Consider the following 19291-nt stretch of genomic DNA (forward strand, 5'->3'; position numbering starts at 1 on the left):
GTACACATAATTTCTTTAATTATTTTAACTTATATTAATTAACTTTTTATCAATTAAACATTGCATTGCGTTGATTGAAAAAATAATTATAATAGTTAAAATATTTTAATAGTTTCGACACAACAATTAATATTAATTATACAGTTATTAATTTTTATTGAATTTTTAAATTCAAATTTATATATATTATACATGTGAACGATCAATACATCTTAAAATTTATTTAAAAGATAACGTTTTGATTTATTATATATTTTATTTATAGTAAATGAAAGTGTATGTATTATCAAGAGTAAATATAATTTAAAAATAACAGAAAATATATTTTATTTATTTCAAATCTAACAATAAAATTAGTAAGATAATTATTTTAATTTAAAAAAAAGATTATTTAATAGAGTAAAATCGAATAAGTAATGTATATATTAAAAGAATATATCATTTGTATATAATGTATTATAAAAATATGAAAATATAATACCTTCAAAGTTTATTTTGTTGTATATGGAAAAATGTTAATATATATACATTAAGAAGTGTGTTTACTGTTTCTAATAATAATAATAATATAATTTTAATAAATAAAACTGTATTGCTAATAAATAAAAAATATTTTTTGTTTATTTTCTAATTTTTATTTTGTTATTAATAATTATTTTAATTTAAAAATAAATAAATTTTTAAAATATAACAATAAAAATTGTATGATAATTATATTAATTTTAAAAAATATTTTTTGTTAAAGAATAAAATTTAAAAAGTAATGTATATATTAGAAGAATTATAAAGGCAGACTCAAATATAAAAAAATAGTAAAATCAAATAAATGAAATTTAGATTTATTAAAATAATACTATACGTGGCAAGGGTATATGCCCTGGTATATTACATTTTAATTATTTTTATTTTTTCATTAAAATTTGAGAAAAAAATGAAAAATGTAAAGAAATTGTATTTTTCAAAACTATTTCTCTTTCATCTCTCTTTAATACAGGTTGATTGCTTTCCTTTTATTCTCTTTTATAATATTAATCAGTTTGGTATTGTTTGATAAATATGAATACTATTATAAAAATTTAATGAATAATTTAATATATAATATACTGTTAAATATGATATTATTTAATTAATTTAATAACTTATAAAAGTTAATCTGTATGAATGATTATACATTGTTATCGGTCAATTATTAATGAGTTTTTACAATTTTTTTTTTCTTTCATAAGTTTTTTTTTTCTTACTTATGAGACTTTACATTTAAATTCTTAATAATCTTTCTATGGAGATTAGTCTTTTAGATTTTTACATTCAATTTTGATGACGTTTGTCTTAGTGGGATATGTTTTAATTACACTGCTTTGAATTACTTATAAAGACAAATCACGGGTTAAACTTCTAAAAGGAGATTTCTCAAGATGTTAAGTACTAAATTTACAAGTAACATAATTAAAATTAAATAAAATATAACACTCTGTACGGATTTAACAACATTCATCTAACTCATTTAGTCAATAACTATATATATATATATATATATATATATATATATATATATATATATATATGAATTTATATTTATATTTATTTAAAATTTTATATATTCTTTAAATTAAATAAATAAATATATATATTTATTTTAACTAAATTATATTAAATTATACCGTTAAAAATTTTGAATATTTATTAATTAATTTTTTAAAATAAAATATATTTTTTAAAAGAACACATTCTTCAAATTAATAATTATTTTTTTCCAATATATTTATACTTTAAAGTATAGTTAGGAAATAAATTTTGTTATAAAATTGTAATATTTTAAATATTTGAGTTACTTAAATTAATTAAATAATATCATCCAAAAATAAAAATTAAATTAAATTATTCATTTGACTTTTATAATAATATTCATATTTATCACACTCTACAAAACATGACCATATTGATGTAAAAGAGAATGAAAGGAAATAATCAAGTTATTATGGAGATAGATGAGACATAACTAATTTTGGAAAGGAAAAATATACTTTTACTTTTATTTTTTTTATTATTATTTATTCTTTAACGTTAATTAAGATACCAATATTTTTCTTTTAAAAGAATCAATCAAGAAATAAATAAAATATGAGAGTGAAAATATAATTTAAAAAAAAAAATACAATTTTGTTTTACTTTTCATTTGTTTCTTAAATTTGAATGAAAAAAATAAAACATATTAAAAATTAATATATTTATTTACTACCAAACATGAAGAATATTTATATTTATCTGGGATACAACTAGAGTAAAAAAAGTAATGTTTATATTTAATACGAAATATTTTACATATTGACTTATATTTATTGAGAAATTAAGGGAGGGAACTATTTTATTTGTTTCACACATGTATTAAATTAAATATAAATCCAACAATCTATGGGAGTTAATATTGTTCAATTCAACCGTAATCAAAGTATAAATAAAATGTTAAAACATCATTATTTAGGATCCTGGGTAACTTTCTATAAAGAGTGTACCGAACAAGAGATGTTTCAAATTACAGAGGAAATTTAAATTTAAAAATTAAAAGTCGTAGAAAAATAATTAAAAATAAATTATAAATATATATATAATTAATTTAAATATGATTTTAATTTCTGAAATTTTACATACAATTAAAATTTTTATACATTTTATTTTCCGAACAACGCAAAAGAACTTTATATTATTTAATTTTAACAGGTACAGGTCATTTTTTTTTTTCAGATCTGTGACATTTGTTTGAAGGTAATAAGAGTAATAAAAAATTCCTTTGCATGAATGAAGGGTCATTAAATTTGTGTGTTAGAACAAAACAAAAAAGGAAAAGGAAAAAGAGAAAGAAGAAAAGAGAGGCAAGTGTCCTAAGGAATGCTTCATTATTCACTCATCTTCTTTGGGTGTCACCAAAAGACTTCTATTTTAGTCTTATTTCTTTCATTCTAACTCTTCCAATCAACTTTTTCTGCCTGCTATGCATCCTCTTATTTACAAAATAATCTTTCAATGAAAACGAAGTCTTAATATAAAACGACAAATTTTTAAAGTAATTAATCTTTTCTTTTATTTGGTTAAAAATGAAATCTTCACGCAAAGAAATTGAGAATTCACTAAATAGCACACTACTCTGTAAAAAAAAAAACTCTATCAAAAAAGTCAACATTTTGAAATAATAATCATTTTACAAAATTTGTATTTAAAGCATAACAAATACAATGAAGATGATGAATTCTTGTTAGAAATGTGTGGGAGAAGAAATCACAAACCTTAATTTACTCGTTAAATAGTAAATAAAGTAGTAACATTGTAAATGTGATATATAACATGTAATATCTTAGTGATATTATACTATTCCAATTAATAACTTATATATTAAGTTTCATTTATGGTCAAAATCAAATTCATTCGCTTCTTACAAATATTTACTTTAATTTTTTCTTTATTGTAGTTACTATATATGTTGTGTTTTCCTCTCCCACCATGTGTTTATAATAAGTTATCTTCAAATATATTTTGTATTAATAATAATTTAAGATAATATAAACCATGATATGAATTAATTATTATAGGAAGAAAATGGTAATATAAAAAGAAACTAAAACAGAATAATGTAAACTTCAATTTATAGTATAAAATTTTACTGATAGAACAATTTTCACGAGATGATATAACTTAAAAACAAGTGAGATATAAAATGATTTTGATGGTAAAAAAATGTTAAAGTTGTGAGTTCAAAGTCTTGATTGATTAAGACTGACATAGTAACAATAATAATTAATAATATTTGTTGGTGTAAGAAGTAGTTGAATGTTTGAAAATGTGAATGTTTCAGTGTCTTAGATCACTGGAATTCATTATCAAATGAGCGGTCGCAAGTATTTTATTTCAATATTTATGTTATATAAAAATGTTAAATACTTGGTTATTAGTATTATAATTCTATAAGATCATATTTTTTTACTTTATGTTATTAATATTAATTTTATTATAATCGTTTCATTGAATTAATATTTTGACTTCTCGGTTTTAAGAATATTGATTGGAACTTTTTTTATATTGAATTTAATAAATTTTAATATTATTTTATCTTTTTAAATATTATTTAGTTATAAGGTTTTCGTTGAATTACTGTTTTGACTGATTTAATAATAGCCAATACAATTTAAAAAATAATTATTTTAAATTTATTTTGTTACATTGAATTTAATAACATTTAACAATGATGATGATAAAGTAAATATATTTGTATCACTGTTCCATGACTCGTATTTAAAATAATAGAATTTAACAACGATTTAATATTTCAATTTTTAAAACGTGAATTTTAATTTTATTTTTTTATTCTCAAAACGTATACTAATTTATATTTCTATACTTCTATAAAACATATTTTATTATTTTATTTTTAATACACTTATTACATAACTTTATTAATTTTGTTTTTCAAACATGGTATACATTTTTTGCTTTTAATTTTTTACCAAATATTACTATAATAATGATTATAAATAAGTTTATCATTATCAACAATATGCAATTAAAATTAGGAATACAAATATAATTAGAGTAATTATTTACTATTTATATTTAATAAAAAGAGTGTTATTTAGTATCGATACTTAAATTAAATTCATTTTACTACAAATGAAAATAATCATTATTTGTAGTATACAGGAGAAGCATATCCATAAATTAGTTTAACGTAAAAAACTAATCAAGTTGAAGTTAAACGAGATTTTTTTTCTAACGTTTTGAAAAAGAGTAAAAATAAGAAAAAAAATAGAATTATCTTTTTCAATAAATTAAAATATGAATTAAATTTTTATTCATGTGATATATAATGATAAAATATTAAAGATTTAATTACTTTTTTATCAGTATTTTCTCTTCCATATATATCAAATTAAATTGTTTTAGTCTAATTTTTTTAAAATTAATATAATTTCATATTTTTGTTAAATTTATTAAAACAGATGTAGAATTCAGAATTGAATCTGTTAACACAAATAATTTGTTTTATAAATGCAGTTAACATAATTTTAGAATCAATTTTGATGATAGTTAAGGATGAATTTATAATAACTTTTCAAAACTCTATCAAACTAAAAACTAAAAGAAACCGAAACAAATTTAACATTCTTGAAAAAAAAAGAAAAAGAAAAAAGTAATTAAACCGCAACTATAGAAAATGATGATGGGTTTATATCCTGACTTTCAATTAGAATACATCTTGGTTACAAAGAAAAGTGCTTCATTGCTTATATTCTTTTGATTCAAAAGTTCTTCTAAGATTATATAGTCTCTTCCGTTTCAACTCAGATTTTTCCTTTTCTTTTAAGAGTTGAGTTTTTTAGTGTTGGTTAAAATAATAAAACATTCTCTTTGGTTTGGCTGAGAACAACAACGTAAGAATGTCGAATCAAAGTACGCAACAAGAATAAGGAGCAAGAGCCTCCGAGTGTTATAACAATCAAGACATAATCACAAATCTCTAACGAAAGATGAGACCAAGTTACTTTCACCGAACCGCCTATGCATCACTACGAATTCAATGAAAAATAACAAGGTGAAGCGAAACGTCTTTTCCAAACCAAACGAAATAATAATAATAACAATAGACTATAGCTACGACAAACTCTAAATCAAAGAGAGAGAATACTTTTCCTACATTAGGCGTTTCAAAGGACCAATAAGGCAGCGAAGAAACCAACTACGACAGATCCTACGGTAGAAAATCCATACGAGGCAGCGCCATTCTCAGAAGGTGCGGGAGCCTCGGACGGAGGAGCAGAGATCGACGATGGAGAGACGGAAGGGGAGGGAGAGGACGCAGACGATGGAGGAGGAGATGGCGGAGAGCTCACGGCGGAGTCCGGTGACGGAGAAACGGTGGGTGGAGACTTGGACGGAGAAACGGCCGGTGAGGTAGCAGCGGCATTTGGAGACGACGCCGGAGATTGTGCAACGACGGAAAAGACTAACATGGCGGCGACCATGAGAATGAGAGTGAAAGACAAAGCCATCAGAGAAGGTAAGAGAAAATAGTGAATCGACAGTGAAAGTGGTGCAAATCGGAGAATGATTGTCGTGGTTTTAAGACTAGTGTGTTTGAGAAGAATGAAGAGACAGAGTGAGAATTTATAGAATAAGAGGTTGGTGTGACGGGAGGATCCGAGGGTGGAGATTGCTCTGATGAATTGATATGATAGCGTGGGAGGTAATGATGAGTCGCGTCCACAGAAACGCAATTTTGGTTGAATCAGAAAAGTACACGTGGGAACTGATCTGAGCTCCGAGGAACACGTACCGTTGATGAAAGGGTGCCGGAATTGTAACGGTCAAGAAATAGGAAAGTGTGAAATTCGTGGGGATCCACAACACACAACTGTAAGGACTGGGGGAAGACTACGGTCTAGTCTTCCGTGGGCCATCATATTTTTAATTCTATTTGCACATATAGTATGATCACGAAGGAAGCAAATGTATAACTTTGATTTTCTATTAAAATGCCAATTATGTTAAATTATGGATATTTAAAAGTCGTAGAAAGAAAAAGAAATTAAAATAAGGGATTAAATATTAAAAAAATGTATTAAGAAGCACATGATGAATGAATGGGGGAGGAAGAATATTATTTTGTTTTTGTTGAGTTGATAGAAAAAGTGATTGGTGATTGAGGCGTGAATTACGAAGGAAATGGAGTTTGAAAGATACATTGTAGACAAGTTTCTCTTTTGGAGAGAGTATGATTTTGGAAAATCCAAAAAGAAGATAAAAATGAGAAGATTGAGGAAGATTTGACCCATCTTTCATGCTCTCCATTATGTTCATCAAAAGATCTTCTCCATCTCACCCCAGATTACTCTTTATTACAGAGTTCATTTTGTTCAAGTCTTCTCAGTTATTTATTTATTTATTATTATTATGAATAACGTTTCTTTTCATACAGAATACCATTTACCTCATATGATAATGGCTACAATATCATTAACAAATATTGTTATCAGTGATTTTCAAGCGACTTTTAATTTCAATAAATCATTATTAAGTGTCGCGTTAATAGTTAAAATTTAAAAGCAATATTTAATCAAATATTAACGCACAGAGATGTGTCTTTAAAAAACATTAATGATTCTTTGATATTTATCAATTAAGGGGTGATTTAAGTAAATAATCAATATTTTAGTGAATATAAAAAAAAACTACACAAAAAAAAAAACTCAGACTTTTTTAATATGTCCAACAAAGAGAGTTATTTTTTTTTAATACAAAATAACATTGATGTAATTGACTAAGCACGCTTTCCCTGTTTCAAATAAAATAAGAGAGTTACACGTTTGAACTATTAACAGATGTTTACTCAAAAGATTATTTAAAATTAAAACATTATATATTAAAATGAAATAAAGCATCATAGTATATTTTATTCATAATTAGATCATTTTTGAAAATAACATTAGCTACTTTTCACTTTAAATTTAGTTATACTTAGTCTATTATCATAGTATACTTTAAGCATCAAAATCAAATTTCTGATCTTTTCTAATAACTCAGTCAAGTCATATTATTAAGTTAGTTTCTTATTGTATTCATTATATATTGGCCAACATTTATATAAATACATTATTTCGTGATAAATAGAGTTCGAATATTTCAATTCCATATAAATGTTACTCAAGTCACTATTATTTTTGATAACTACTTTTCGCATAATATATCATATGATTAACACAAAATGAAAAAGTTTGTAGAAAAGTTTGACTAATTAAATATTATTCTGTAATGAAATTTTGTTGAAGGGATATGTAGTAGATTAAAAAATCTTAAAATTCATAAAATTAATCATTCATTTCTTTTAGTTTACAAATTCATTATTAAATCAATCATATCCTCTGACACTTGAACGTTAAAATATAAACCCAACGTTAAAATATTACAAATTTAAGTTCTCAGAATTAAAATAAGTGTTTTCGTATAAGTCGATGGAGTGTCTATAATTCCAAGATGTCTTGTGCCGCTCTTTTCTCTTATTCGTTTGGACTCATTGATGTTGTGGGCTTTTTATCTGTTTCATATATCTCAGTTCAATCATACATTAATCTATATTAGTTACTTAATTTTTTTTTAATCTGATTAAGGTTAAGGTGATTGATCCAAAAGTGATCAGTCACGATCAACCGCGGTTAATCGACAAAAAGTATATTTAAATAAGTAATAAAATAATCAAAAAGTATATCTGATTTCATAAATGGTGTTCGCGGTGTCTTCCTTGGTGTCTTCCTTCGTAGAATTGAATCACACTAATATACGTTGGAAAATAAAAGTTGTTTTAATCGATCTTAAACTTTAAAATTTAACATATGAAGTTAGCATTATCTAAAAAATAACAATTTATTCAAATTTAATTTCTAAAAGAATTATAGTGAATTTCAGAACGAAGGAAATAAAACTAATTACTTAATATGTTTGGTGATATAATTTGACAACAGAGAATATATATATAAAAGAAATATCAGGTGCGTAATTCTAATTTTAAAGATCAGTCTCTAGTTATTTTTGATAGTTTTTAGTATAAAGTTGTAAAGTAAAATAATAATGTTTCAGACTTACTTCTACTTTGGTACTAAAATCAATGAAGCAGATGTTGTAATCTTTTTGACCTACTTTAGCTGTGCCCACTCTGCTCATTTCACTTTTCTTTACCAACTCTTTCACTTTAGACATAGCAATGGAAAAAATCAGAGAAGACGCCATTCATTTGTCACAATCATACTAGGCCGTATAAAAATAATTTAGAGATTTACAGTGATAGTACAAATAATCATGAAGAAAAATAACATTTTATAGATTTAAATCTCCTTAAAAAAATTAAACCATTTAAATTTAAATATCTCCAGACAGTAAAATTTATTGTTTTTTCAAAAGACGGAGTCAGGGAACGTGATAGTCATATGAACAGATTATGTGTACTGTGAAATGGTGACAAACTAAAAGGCTGCATATATTATAAATAATAATAATTATAATATTAAATAGTAATAAAATGTACAAAACAATCAAATAAATGAATCTCAATGACACCGGATCAATCACCAAAACCCAAAAAGAAAGAAGTACTGGAAATCAAGACTCAAGTACTCCCGAAAAAAATGATAGAAAAATAAATAGATAAGATAACAAAACAGCATAGAATACCTTCTACACCAGCACAACTGCAGCGATGGCGAGGACCACAGCAGATCCGGCGAGTCTGTTCAAGACGGCACCGTTTGTAGCTGGTCCTGGTGCTTCAGCTGGTGGACCCGAGATTGTGGATGGAGGGACGTCGGGAGTGGCAGCTTTTGGGGACTCAGAAGGGGATGTAGGTGGAGCAGGAGGAGATGTTCCGGTGGCGGGTGAAGCAGCCGGTGAAACAGCCGGTGAATCAGACGACGGTGGAACCACGACAGGAGACGGAGCCGGAGACAACGCCCTCCTTGGTGGAGTGGCAACGGGGGTGTTGGTGGGTGACAATGCTGGCGACGAAGCCGGAGATTGAGCCATTGTGGAGCTGATCAACAAAGAAGCAAGTAGCATAACAGCTAAGGAAGGAGCCATTGTTGAGGAGTGATAGAAGGTTGAAGAAGAAAGGGTATTGAGTATAATGAGTATACACGATTTACAGGAAGAGAAGAAGTTTTGTGTTGGTTGAGATGTGCGAGGAGAATCGGCGAGAGGAATAGGGTATTTATAGAAAATAAGTAACCCTGTGAAGAGGGTAAAGGGCTTCTTCACGCGGTGAGGTGACACAGCTGTCACGAAATCTGGAGCGTACGCGTGTTAACTAAAGTATATGTTATATGTTACCGTTAGATAAAAGAGATGTGGCAACGGTCAAAAACATGAACAATTAGCCGTTGAAGTGAAGAAGTAGCCGTTGAAGTGAAGGGAATACGTTATGTTTCACAGCGTGTGGAGTTGGCAAAAGCTGTCCAGGTCCAATAAGCGCGTTTAACCCGTAATTGGGGGCAATTAATATATACGTTTTATTAGAAAGAATGTTCCGTGAAAGGTTTGGAAAGTAGTGAACAATTTGAACAGCTCAGATTATGTGTTAGGTTTTCATAGGTTTTACAGCTATCTGTCCACACAAGACTGTAGTTTCTTTTAGATCTGCAATAGAAATAAATGTGAATTTCTAAATTTATGTAAAAGAATATTAAATAATTATTTTTAAACTTTTACCTTATTTCATGTTTTTTTTTTTTTTTTTTTTTTTTATATTTTGACCACAAAATATTCTTGTTTTACTAACTATTATATGGTACTAGGGTAAAACATAGTAGAAGTATGTCATTTTTATTTAAATAATATAATTTAAATACAAATAAAAAATATATTTATAGAAAAAGTATAATTAATTAATTTTTTGAGTTCAGAGGTAATCCTTATTGTTAGATAAAAATTACATAATTATGTACAATTATCTTCATTTAATGAGTAAATTAATCTTATTAAAAAGTGAGAAGTTACAGAAAGTTATATCCACCCTATGATTAATTAGGATAGGATTAGAGTGGTTTGAATCCAAAATAGTGTTACCTAAAAAAATTAAAATATTTTCATGATTTTTTTAAATTATTATAATAGCAATTATATTTCACAAAATTTCTAATTAATAAGCCGTTAAATTCAGTCTTTGTAAAATAAATGTAACTTTTGAAAATTTTAATCGGACATATATTATATTAAAATAATTTAATCATTTTTTCAAAATAATTTTAATCTAAACTTATTTATTTAATTGATTTTGTCCAGTATAAAGTCTAAAAAAACATTGGGATTAGTAATAATTTATATCCCATTTACTATTTACTATTTAAAATTAATTTTTATATTTTCTCATTATATAATGTTATATAACTTTACAAAAATGTATTAATTACATTACCGTTATTTACATATCAATCTGAATAAAATATTAAAAACATAAAATAGGCATAATTTCAAACCTGAGTATATTAAAAAAAAACCATGGTTTTGCGTAATAAATTTAGATAAATTAAACGAGAATACTTTAATATTCAAAATTAGGAACTTCTTATAGATATTTCCTATATCCGTTAATTATGTAAATATTTTCTTATACTTTATATACGGTTACCTATGCAATGGTTGAAACTGACCTATCTAATACATTTTTATTTAGATAAAATTATTATTTCTTTGAAGAGTTCAATTTTGTTAGCTCTCACATTCGACTTTCTCTCCTTCCTAAAACATATATATAAAAGTTTGAAGTCAACGTAACTACGTGTGAAGCAAATATAACGAAGTACACGCTCAAGAGTAGTGAAAGATTTTGGCCGGCAGTGATGATTAAGTACATAAATGAGAAAAAGTAGAAAAGGAATTTATTTATACAACACAGTAGAGCTACAAAGCATGCCTTCTTTCATCAATAGGTAACTGTAAATGAGTTATTTCATGAAAAGAATGAAGAAAGAAACTATGTTTAAAAAGGCAAATGGCCTCCACAAACTATGCAAGGTGATAGGATTAAACTCTATAGAAGCCTTTGTCTATAATAATGTCTATAAGTTCCAAAAGATGAAGAATGTCTCTGGTAAAGGTAATAGTTTAGTTTAGTAGAGCCTGCCAGAAGAATATCAGAGAAATGAATAATATCAAATCACAAATTGAATCATGGTTTGGTTTCTATAACTTTTTGCATGCATCTGTGTGATCCATGTATCTATAAGACACTACTAGAGTCATCAACTTAACTGGCACTACCATTACCATTGTCATGGGTACTGAGTTGGCCTTCAATTTCCATGCCATATACGTGACCCATTTTCATACGTTTGGTCTCTAAATATCTCTTGTTCTCTGAAGTAATGAGTGTTAATATTGGGATCCTACCCGAAACCGTCAAACCATAACCTTTGAGCCCAACATATTTTGCTGGATTGTTGGTCATCAGCTTCATAGATCTAACACCCAAGTCCCTTAATATCTGCAAGTTCAGAATACAAAAATCATTTCGGTTAACTTTCACAACCATAGAAAAAAATCACCATCATCAAGTAGTTGTGATATGATACCTGAGCGCCAATGCCGTATTCCCTGGAGTCAACAGGCAATCCTAACTCTTCATTGGCTTCCACTGTATCGCGTCCATCATCTTGTAGGTTATAAGCACGAAGCTTGTGGCCCAATCCAATGCCCCGTCCTTCGTGTCCTCGGAGATATACCAGCACACCCCTACCAGCAGCCTCGATCTGTTGCATTGAGAGTGCAAGCTGATTTCCACAGTCACATCTGGCAGATCCAAATATGTCTCCGGTTAAACACTCAGAGTGTACCCTCACAAGGACATCTTGTCCATCTCCAATCTCTCCCTGTTAAATAACAAAACACTCAGAACCACTCAATATAAAGAATCTTCACCGTCTTCTAACACAATATAACAACAACAAATGCTCACCTTAACCATTGCAATATGCTCAATTCCGTCCAAAAGGGACCTGTAACAGTAAGCTGTGAATGGTCCCCACATTGTAGGTATCCGTGCAGCAGAAGCGCGATCCACCAGTTTATCCCTTTTTCTTCTATATCTGTCATAATGAGAAGTGTTATAATCGCTTGATATATAGGAACAATCAACAAGTTACCAAAGAAGGAAAAACCATGAGAAAGAAAATAATGCACAGGATTTGAGAGAGTATCCTCAAAAGACAAGGAGTTCCACAGAATCAAAGTAGTTCAAATTGTATTCAGGATTCATACTTAGAAGTTATTACGTCAGACTCATTTGATTGATTAAAGACAACCTAACAGATATAAAGATAGTATCTGCTGCAGAAAGCAGGGTCTAAACAAAAAGATAACATAAATATGCTAACAATGAATTATATTACATAATCCACGAATTGTCACTAAATACCTTATTAAGTCAGCAATAGATACAACTTTCAAATTTTCACGCTCTGCGAACTGGCGAAGTTTTGGCAGTCTAGCCATGGACCCATCGTCATCTACAATCTCACACAGAACTGCCACTGGATCCATGCCAGCAAGTACAGTAAGATCAACTGAAGCTTCTGTATGTCCAGCTCTCTTCAAGACACCACCTTCCCTGTATTTTAGTGGGAAAATATGGCCTGGGCGGTTGAAATCACCTGGGGTAGAATCTCTGGATGCAAGGGCTAAGACTGTTGTTGCCCTATCTTGAGCAGACACACCGGTGGTGGTACCATGTTTGGCATCCTACACATGAACATTACATTATTGAAATGTATCAAATGTTTGGGAAACACAGGTCTATCTGAGTATATCAGATGATTCAAGATGGAAAACAATAAATAGAAGACACAAAACAGTTGAATTTCAGGATGGAAAACCCTTAATGTGAGAAGGAAAAATCACAGCACTTGGTTCAAAAGAGAAATATCTCCACCATATATAGTTGGATAACAATACAAAGTTGTCATTCAAAGGTTTATCATTTGAGGTACTTCATTTTCTACTTTCCACCATATACATTTCCCCTTTTTTCTTTGAGACTTGTCTGGTACTCTCTCAAACTATCGATTCTTCTATATAGAAGGTAATGTGTGGTATGCAGATATCAAGACAAATGTTTGATTTGATCTATAAACTCTGGGTTTCACCTGTCAAGGGACTACAAGTCACCTTTGATTGTAGCAAAAGCTGGTCTAGACCTAGATAATCACAACTATATAACAATGAAGACTTTCAAACTCCACATGTAAGATGCATGGAAGAAAAGTACTACATACCACTGTCACAGTGAATGCCGTACGAAGCTTCTCATCGTTATCCTTACTGTTTACCATCAAAGGAAGTTCCAATCTATCCAAATCTTCCTCCTTCATGCTTACACAAACTATGCCAGTTCCATGCTTTACAATAAAGGCCATTGCCTCGGGTGTTGCCAACTGTGCTGCCATTATCAAGTCTCCTTCATTTTCTCGATCTTCGTCGTCCACGACCACTACCATCTGCATCATGAACAAATATATCTGTTAATAACAGTAATCTATCATGATACTGGAACAGAAGAACTCCATCACTGCACACCTCTTATAATGATAACTAAAAAACAGGGAAGCAAACAATTTTATCGAGAGAGAGGGGCAACCTTTCCCTGGCGAATGTCTTCAATGGCCTCAGGGATGGAAGCAAAACCTGCTGTTGGGCTGTCTAGATCGAATTCATCACCATCAACAGAGAAAACATTGCTTGTTATCCCCGTGTCTACAGCTGGTGTTCCATTATATTGTACACCAATTCGAACAGATTCATCTCCAACCAGATTTTTGCCTATCGCAATGTCATTGCTCTTTGGATAGGAAAGTAGGTCTCCTCCTCCAGAGATCAACGTAGCTTTAATTCTACTAACAGCATTATCGCTTGAGGGAAATTTAGAACTCATTCGGACAAAAGGCACATCATTGAGCAATTTGAAGTGTTTGCTTGCCCTGCATTGAATACAAAAACAGATCAAATTTAACTTAACCATGATGACATCCAAAGATAAAAACAAAAGAGGGCGAATACTGAATTCCAAAGTTTAACACCGGGACAGGATGAGCAGATTTATGATCTTTGCAGGTAAAATGCTTCAGCATAAAGCTTAGAATGACATGAAAGGCAAACACTTTCGATCCAATGAGGCAGGACAAATGCACAAACAAAGTGGTCATACATAATTTGACCGAGATTCAATTAGAACCAAAAAAACAGAGCTCAGAAGCGATCCATAGCGCATTTTAAACTCCAAATTCAAAACTGTCTCACACAAGAAGAAAGAAAATTCCATCAATTTTTCCACTTAGCATAATAGAACTATTCAGAGTCATCCCATGGTTTTATAAAGGGACAAACTCACGTGTCCCATAAAAAAATCGAAGCAAAAAGAGGGATCTTGAATCGAATTGTGGATCAAGAAACATCGTATATGCAAAAAGGTTTCTGGGGATGGATCAAGAAATGAAGATGCAGCACGGTACCCCACAGACTAAAATAATAGACTTCAAAAGAAAAATCAAGATTGGGTTTAGAATATAGAATGCAAGAGTTCATCGAAAATAAATAGACACATAAAACATTAGGAATGCAGAAAGAATGAATGAGATACAGAGCATGAAGTATTTGAAGAAAGAAAACTCACCGGGGACATGAGAGAGCTGGTGAGGAAGAATAAGAGAGATTGAAAGAAGCCATTGTTTGTTTGAAGCGGAATGAAGGATTTTGAATTGAACTAATAATAAGACGGTGTCTGGAATTGAATTTATATATTGCGTATAAGAAAAGACGAGAAGAGAAAAAAATGCAGCGTGGACTTGGAGTTGGAACTGCACCAGCGAACCAACCTCGAAGCTCTCTCAGAAAAACCCCTTCACCACCTTTCTCCTATTTAATAATCACATACATCTATATATTTATTTGCCCATGCTCTCATCTTTCATAACACAACAGCAACAACAACCATAATAATATTAATAATTATTTGCAATTGTCCTTATTCCCTAATTAACATTAAATTTTAGTATTCATGTCTTTTCGTGCAAAAAAAAAACATTGCTTCTGCATAGAAAAAAAAAAGTTAGTGTATTTAATGGTGCGTTGGAAGTAAGCGATTACGTTTGAAAATGAAATTGATTGGGTTGGTCTTTTATCCATTGAATGTAGAGAACATTTTAGGATTGTATTGTGTGGTATCAGTTTGACCCTTGACTATTCTTCTGTTCAACAACTTCAAATAGTTGAGCCACCATTGCACGTAAACCAACTTGTTCAAATCCAAATCAAAACAACAATTTATGTATTTTATACTTTATTGAATTGCCTTTTACTACAAAATATTGATTCCATTTAGTTTCAGGTTAGTTCAAAGCATTCCTTAACATTATATTTTTATTCAGAGAATAGTACTCTATTTGTCATATTTCTTCACTTATAAACATATTATAATTTGCATAAAAAGGATTCTAATATCCCAAATAGTACAATTACACAACAAAACAACAATTGACTCACAATTATCGAAAGCATCATAAACTCAAATTATATACAAAAAAAAAAACAGATTATACTTTATTTTACAACATAATTCTTATAAACATAGTATATAACATTTGTCACGTCTCTTCTTATTTTAAAAATAGTGTGTCATACTTCAAGTTCAATATGCAAAATTATTTATTCAATAATATTTTTTTTTTCAATTTTTTAACTGCTATCTCTCTTAAACATAAATATAATGAAAGTTAAATATATCTACAATTTTTAAACTATAACATTAACTTAGATTTTGTTTTTGTTTATACTTTGATAATGTTTGAAATACATTTTAAAAATAATAGATATATGTTTTGTCATTAAACAATGTTAAGAATTTGTTAACATAGCTAACCATGTTGTCATGTATTTGTCTATATTATCACATTAACAAACATGTGACATCAGCGTTTGTTGTCATATTAACAAATATTTATATAGTTTGGTAACCAGGAATACATTTATGGATAAAATTTGGGTTAAAAATATTCAAAATTTAATATAAGGATCACAATCTAATATAAAAGTTAATTGATTGAAAACAAATTTAAAATACCGAAATTTTATATTTTGTACGGTTGATAAATATTTTAAAATAAACAAAAAATTAATTTAAGGAAAAACTAAAATAAAAAAAATTAAAGATATACATCAATTAAGACATAAATTAAAAGTGTATTTATTCTTCTTAACGTGTTTTGCATTAGTTATTTTTATACGAATATTTTTAATTGAACAAAAAAATATAATGGCTAATCATTATTGAAAGAGAACGAGTATCAGTGATAACACAGTTTTAAAGTGTGTCTTCCATTCCACTTTTTGAAGACTGTAAATGGATCGTGTTACTTTTCATTATTTTTTTCTCATATTGGGCTTAAATTAATTATTTTTAAAAAACAATAATATAAAAGGTACAATATAATATCTTATAAAAATGTTATTAAAATGAAGAAAAATTACATTTATTGATTTATGTAAAAAAAACGGTAAATGATACTTAAAAAAGGAATAAGTATCTTTTATCACACATTATTATTTTTTCTTCATTTATTTCTATCAAATAATATGAGTATGTTACATTTTCAGTCATCTTTATAAAAAGAGTTAAATAAAATAATATAATTAATGTTTTAAAAATATGAAATGTATTTCATATTTTTCTTGTAAGAAGGTAAGAGAAATATAAAAAATATTAGAGAATTCATAATAGGATGTAAACGGATATGGTTGGATACAAATAATATACCCGTAATTCGATCCACACAAAAAAAATTATCCATTTCCTGTCTATTTACTTATCGGATACTTATTTAAAAAATATCTTTTTTAAAATCTGTGAGTACTCGTACATAACCGAATAATTATGAATATTAAAAGAAATATATATTTTATAAACTTTCTAAATAAAATTATAAATAATAATAATACAAATTAAATTAAATATAAACAGAATTTTAATTTAATTAAATTCAATTTAATAAAATATAAATATAATTTTAATTAAATTAAATTTAATAAAATATAAATTAAAATTTAATTTTAATTTTTTTAAAATAACATATATCTGTGAGTATGAATAGTATAATACTCACACCCAATCTATTTATAAGCAAGTATTAAAATATTCACCGTATATAATAAATATATGTTAATAGTAACTATCAGCCATACATTTATAAGCAAATACCCGGAAACACAAATATTTGTACTATTCCTAATTCATAAGCAACACAACTCCACCTAAAGTGTATAATGATGTTAATCTTTATGAGCATTTATAATACCTTTTTTAAGTCCTTTACTAAAAATAATATATCATAGTTGTTGTGTGGAAAAAGAAAAAAAGAAAATTACTTCATATACGTAAAACATTAAACTCATTTTTATTATATTAACAGTCAGGTTTACTTAGTTAATTAATATAAGATTAATTAATGTATTTTAGTGTTAGATTAAGTGTGCGTAAAAGTATATATTTTTCACAAGTTATGTTTTAATTAATTAGATTAAACATTTTTTAGTATTTAAGAGATTGTGCAAAATTGAATTTTGTCATTAAAAAGATTTTAAATTTTAAAAATGAATAATGTGAAATAAAAGTAAGAAATTACTTACACAATAAATGATGTTGTTACTTTGTCATGTATTTAGGTGAACACACATGTTAAAATGTAACAACTTTGTTAGTTAAGTAAACAAATATTTAATATTATTTAATGACAAATTATATAAATTTTTTTTTAAATTTAAAAATCAAATATTATTTAAAAGATCGATATTTAAATTTACATTATAATTTTTGAATTAAAATTATATATTTTTTTATGTATTCATATTTTTTAATTTTTAAGAAATTTAAGATCAATAATAAATATATATTTTTTTAAATAATTGTTAAATATAAAATTAAAAAAATAAAATATATAAAAAGAAAATTTAAATAATAATTTAAGACACAAATTTGTAAAAAAGTATTAAAAATAAATTATTTATAAAATAATTAATATTTAAAATAATTATGGGTAAAACGATATTATAAAATATGGAAAAAAAGGTTATATATAATATATACACACTTGAATTAAGTGTTTTGGAGTTGCGAACTTACTTTTAGAGCGGAGATAAAGTCATACTGATAGCCTTGACAAGCAACAAAATGCTACGTGTCATGTTGTGATTATTTAAAACATTGGTTCTATGATTTTTTACACCCACTTTACATTATTTATTCTATCTTTTATGTCTTTTTCCTTACTAATCATACTAAACTTTATTTTTCTAAATGGTTATATTATCTTTAAAAATTAGTATCAAGTGGTTGTAGTGGCCGTTAAAAGAACATTTCTCTAAGCATTTTATAATTCTGAAGTTTTATTTTAATGTATGATTGTATATATGATCAGAATCTGTGACTTTCACTGTATATAAGAATACATATATTTTTTGACTTTCTAATGGTTAAAAATGTATTCTTCTTTTTGTCGCTTTAATTCTTTGAAGTACACAATTTGTCCAAAAGTGTTAGATCATTGGTACAGAGTGTTTTTAAAACATATAAAAACTAAATGTGATGTATTTCAATATTTAAATGATAAAATAAACCTCTTTTTAGAGAGATTAAAACTCAAGTTTGAAAATATTAGAGAAACAAAACCTTATACTATTCAAATGTTAGGGTTTTGTTTATAAACTGACATTATTGAAC

The 19291-nt window shown here is 27.4% G+C and overlaps 3 protein-coding genes across 3 annotated transcripts; all 3 read right to left on the bottom strand.

The window, feature by feature from the left end:
• Nucleotides 1-5429: 5429 nt before the first annotated feature.
• On the bottom strand, nt 5430-6329 carry LOC114188660 (classical arabinogalactan protein 1-like). Its single transcript, XM_028077236.1, has one exon. The coding sequence runs from the start codon at nt 6036-6038 to the stop codon at nt 5694-5696; it is 345 nt and encodes a 114-aa protein (XP_027933037.1). The 5' UTR covers nt 6039-6329; the 3' UTR covers nt 5430-5693.
• Nucleotides 6330-8992: 2663 nt separating this feature from the next.
• Nucleotides 8993-9731, bottom strand: LOC114188659 (classical arabinogalactan protein 1-like). The gene has a single exon (XM_028077235.1). The coding sequence runs from the start codon at nt 9610-9612 to the stop codon at nt 9214-9216; it is 399 nt and encodes a 132-aa protein (XP_027933036.1). The 5' UTR covers nt 9613-9731; the 3' UTR covers nt 8993-9213.
• Nucleotides 9732-11390: 1659 nt separating this feature from the next.
• Nucleotides 11391-15443, bottom strand: LOC114188140 (bifunctional riboflavin biosynthesis protein RIBA 1, chloroplastic). Its single transcript, XM_028076687.1, has 7 exons — nt 15194-15443; nt 14162-14501; nt 13800-14021; nt 12944-13266; nt 12485-12614; nt 12102-12398; nt 11391-12013 (listed from the first exon to the last, which is right to left on the bottom strand). Exons 1-7 carry the CDS (start codon nt 15244-15246, stop codon nt 11777-11779), a joined length of 1602 nt encoding a protein of 533 aa, XP_027932488.1. The 5' UTR covers nt 15247-15443; the 3' UTR covers nt 11391-11776.
• Between the last annotated feature and the right edge of the window lie 3848 nt (nt 15444-19291).

This window comes from Vigna unguiculata, chromosome 6, assembly GCF_004118075.2.
Source record: "Vigna unguiculata cultivar IT97K-499-35 chromosome 6, ASM411807v1, whole genome shotgun sequence".
NCBI lineage: Eukaryota > Viridiplantae > Streptophyta > Magnoliopsida > Fabales > Fabaceae > Vigna > Vigna unguiculata.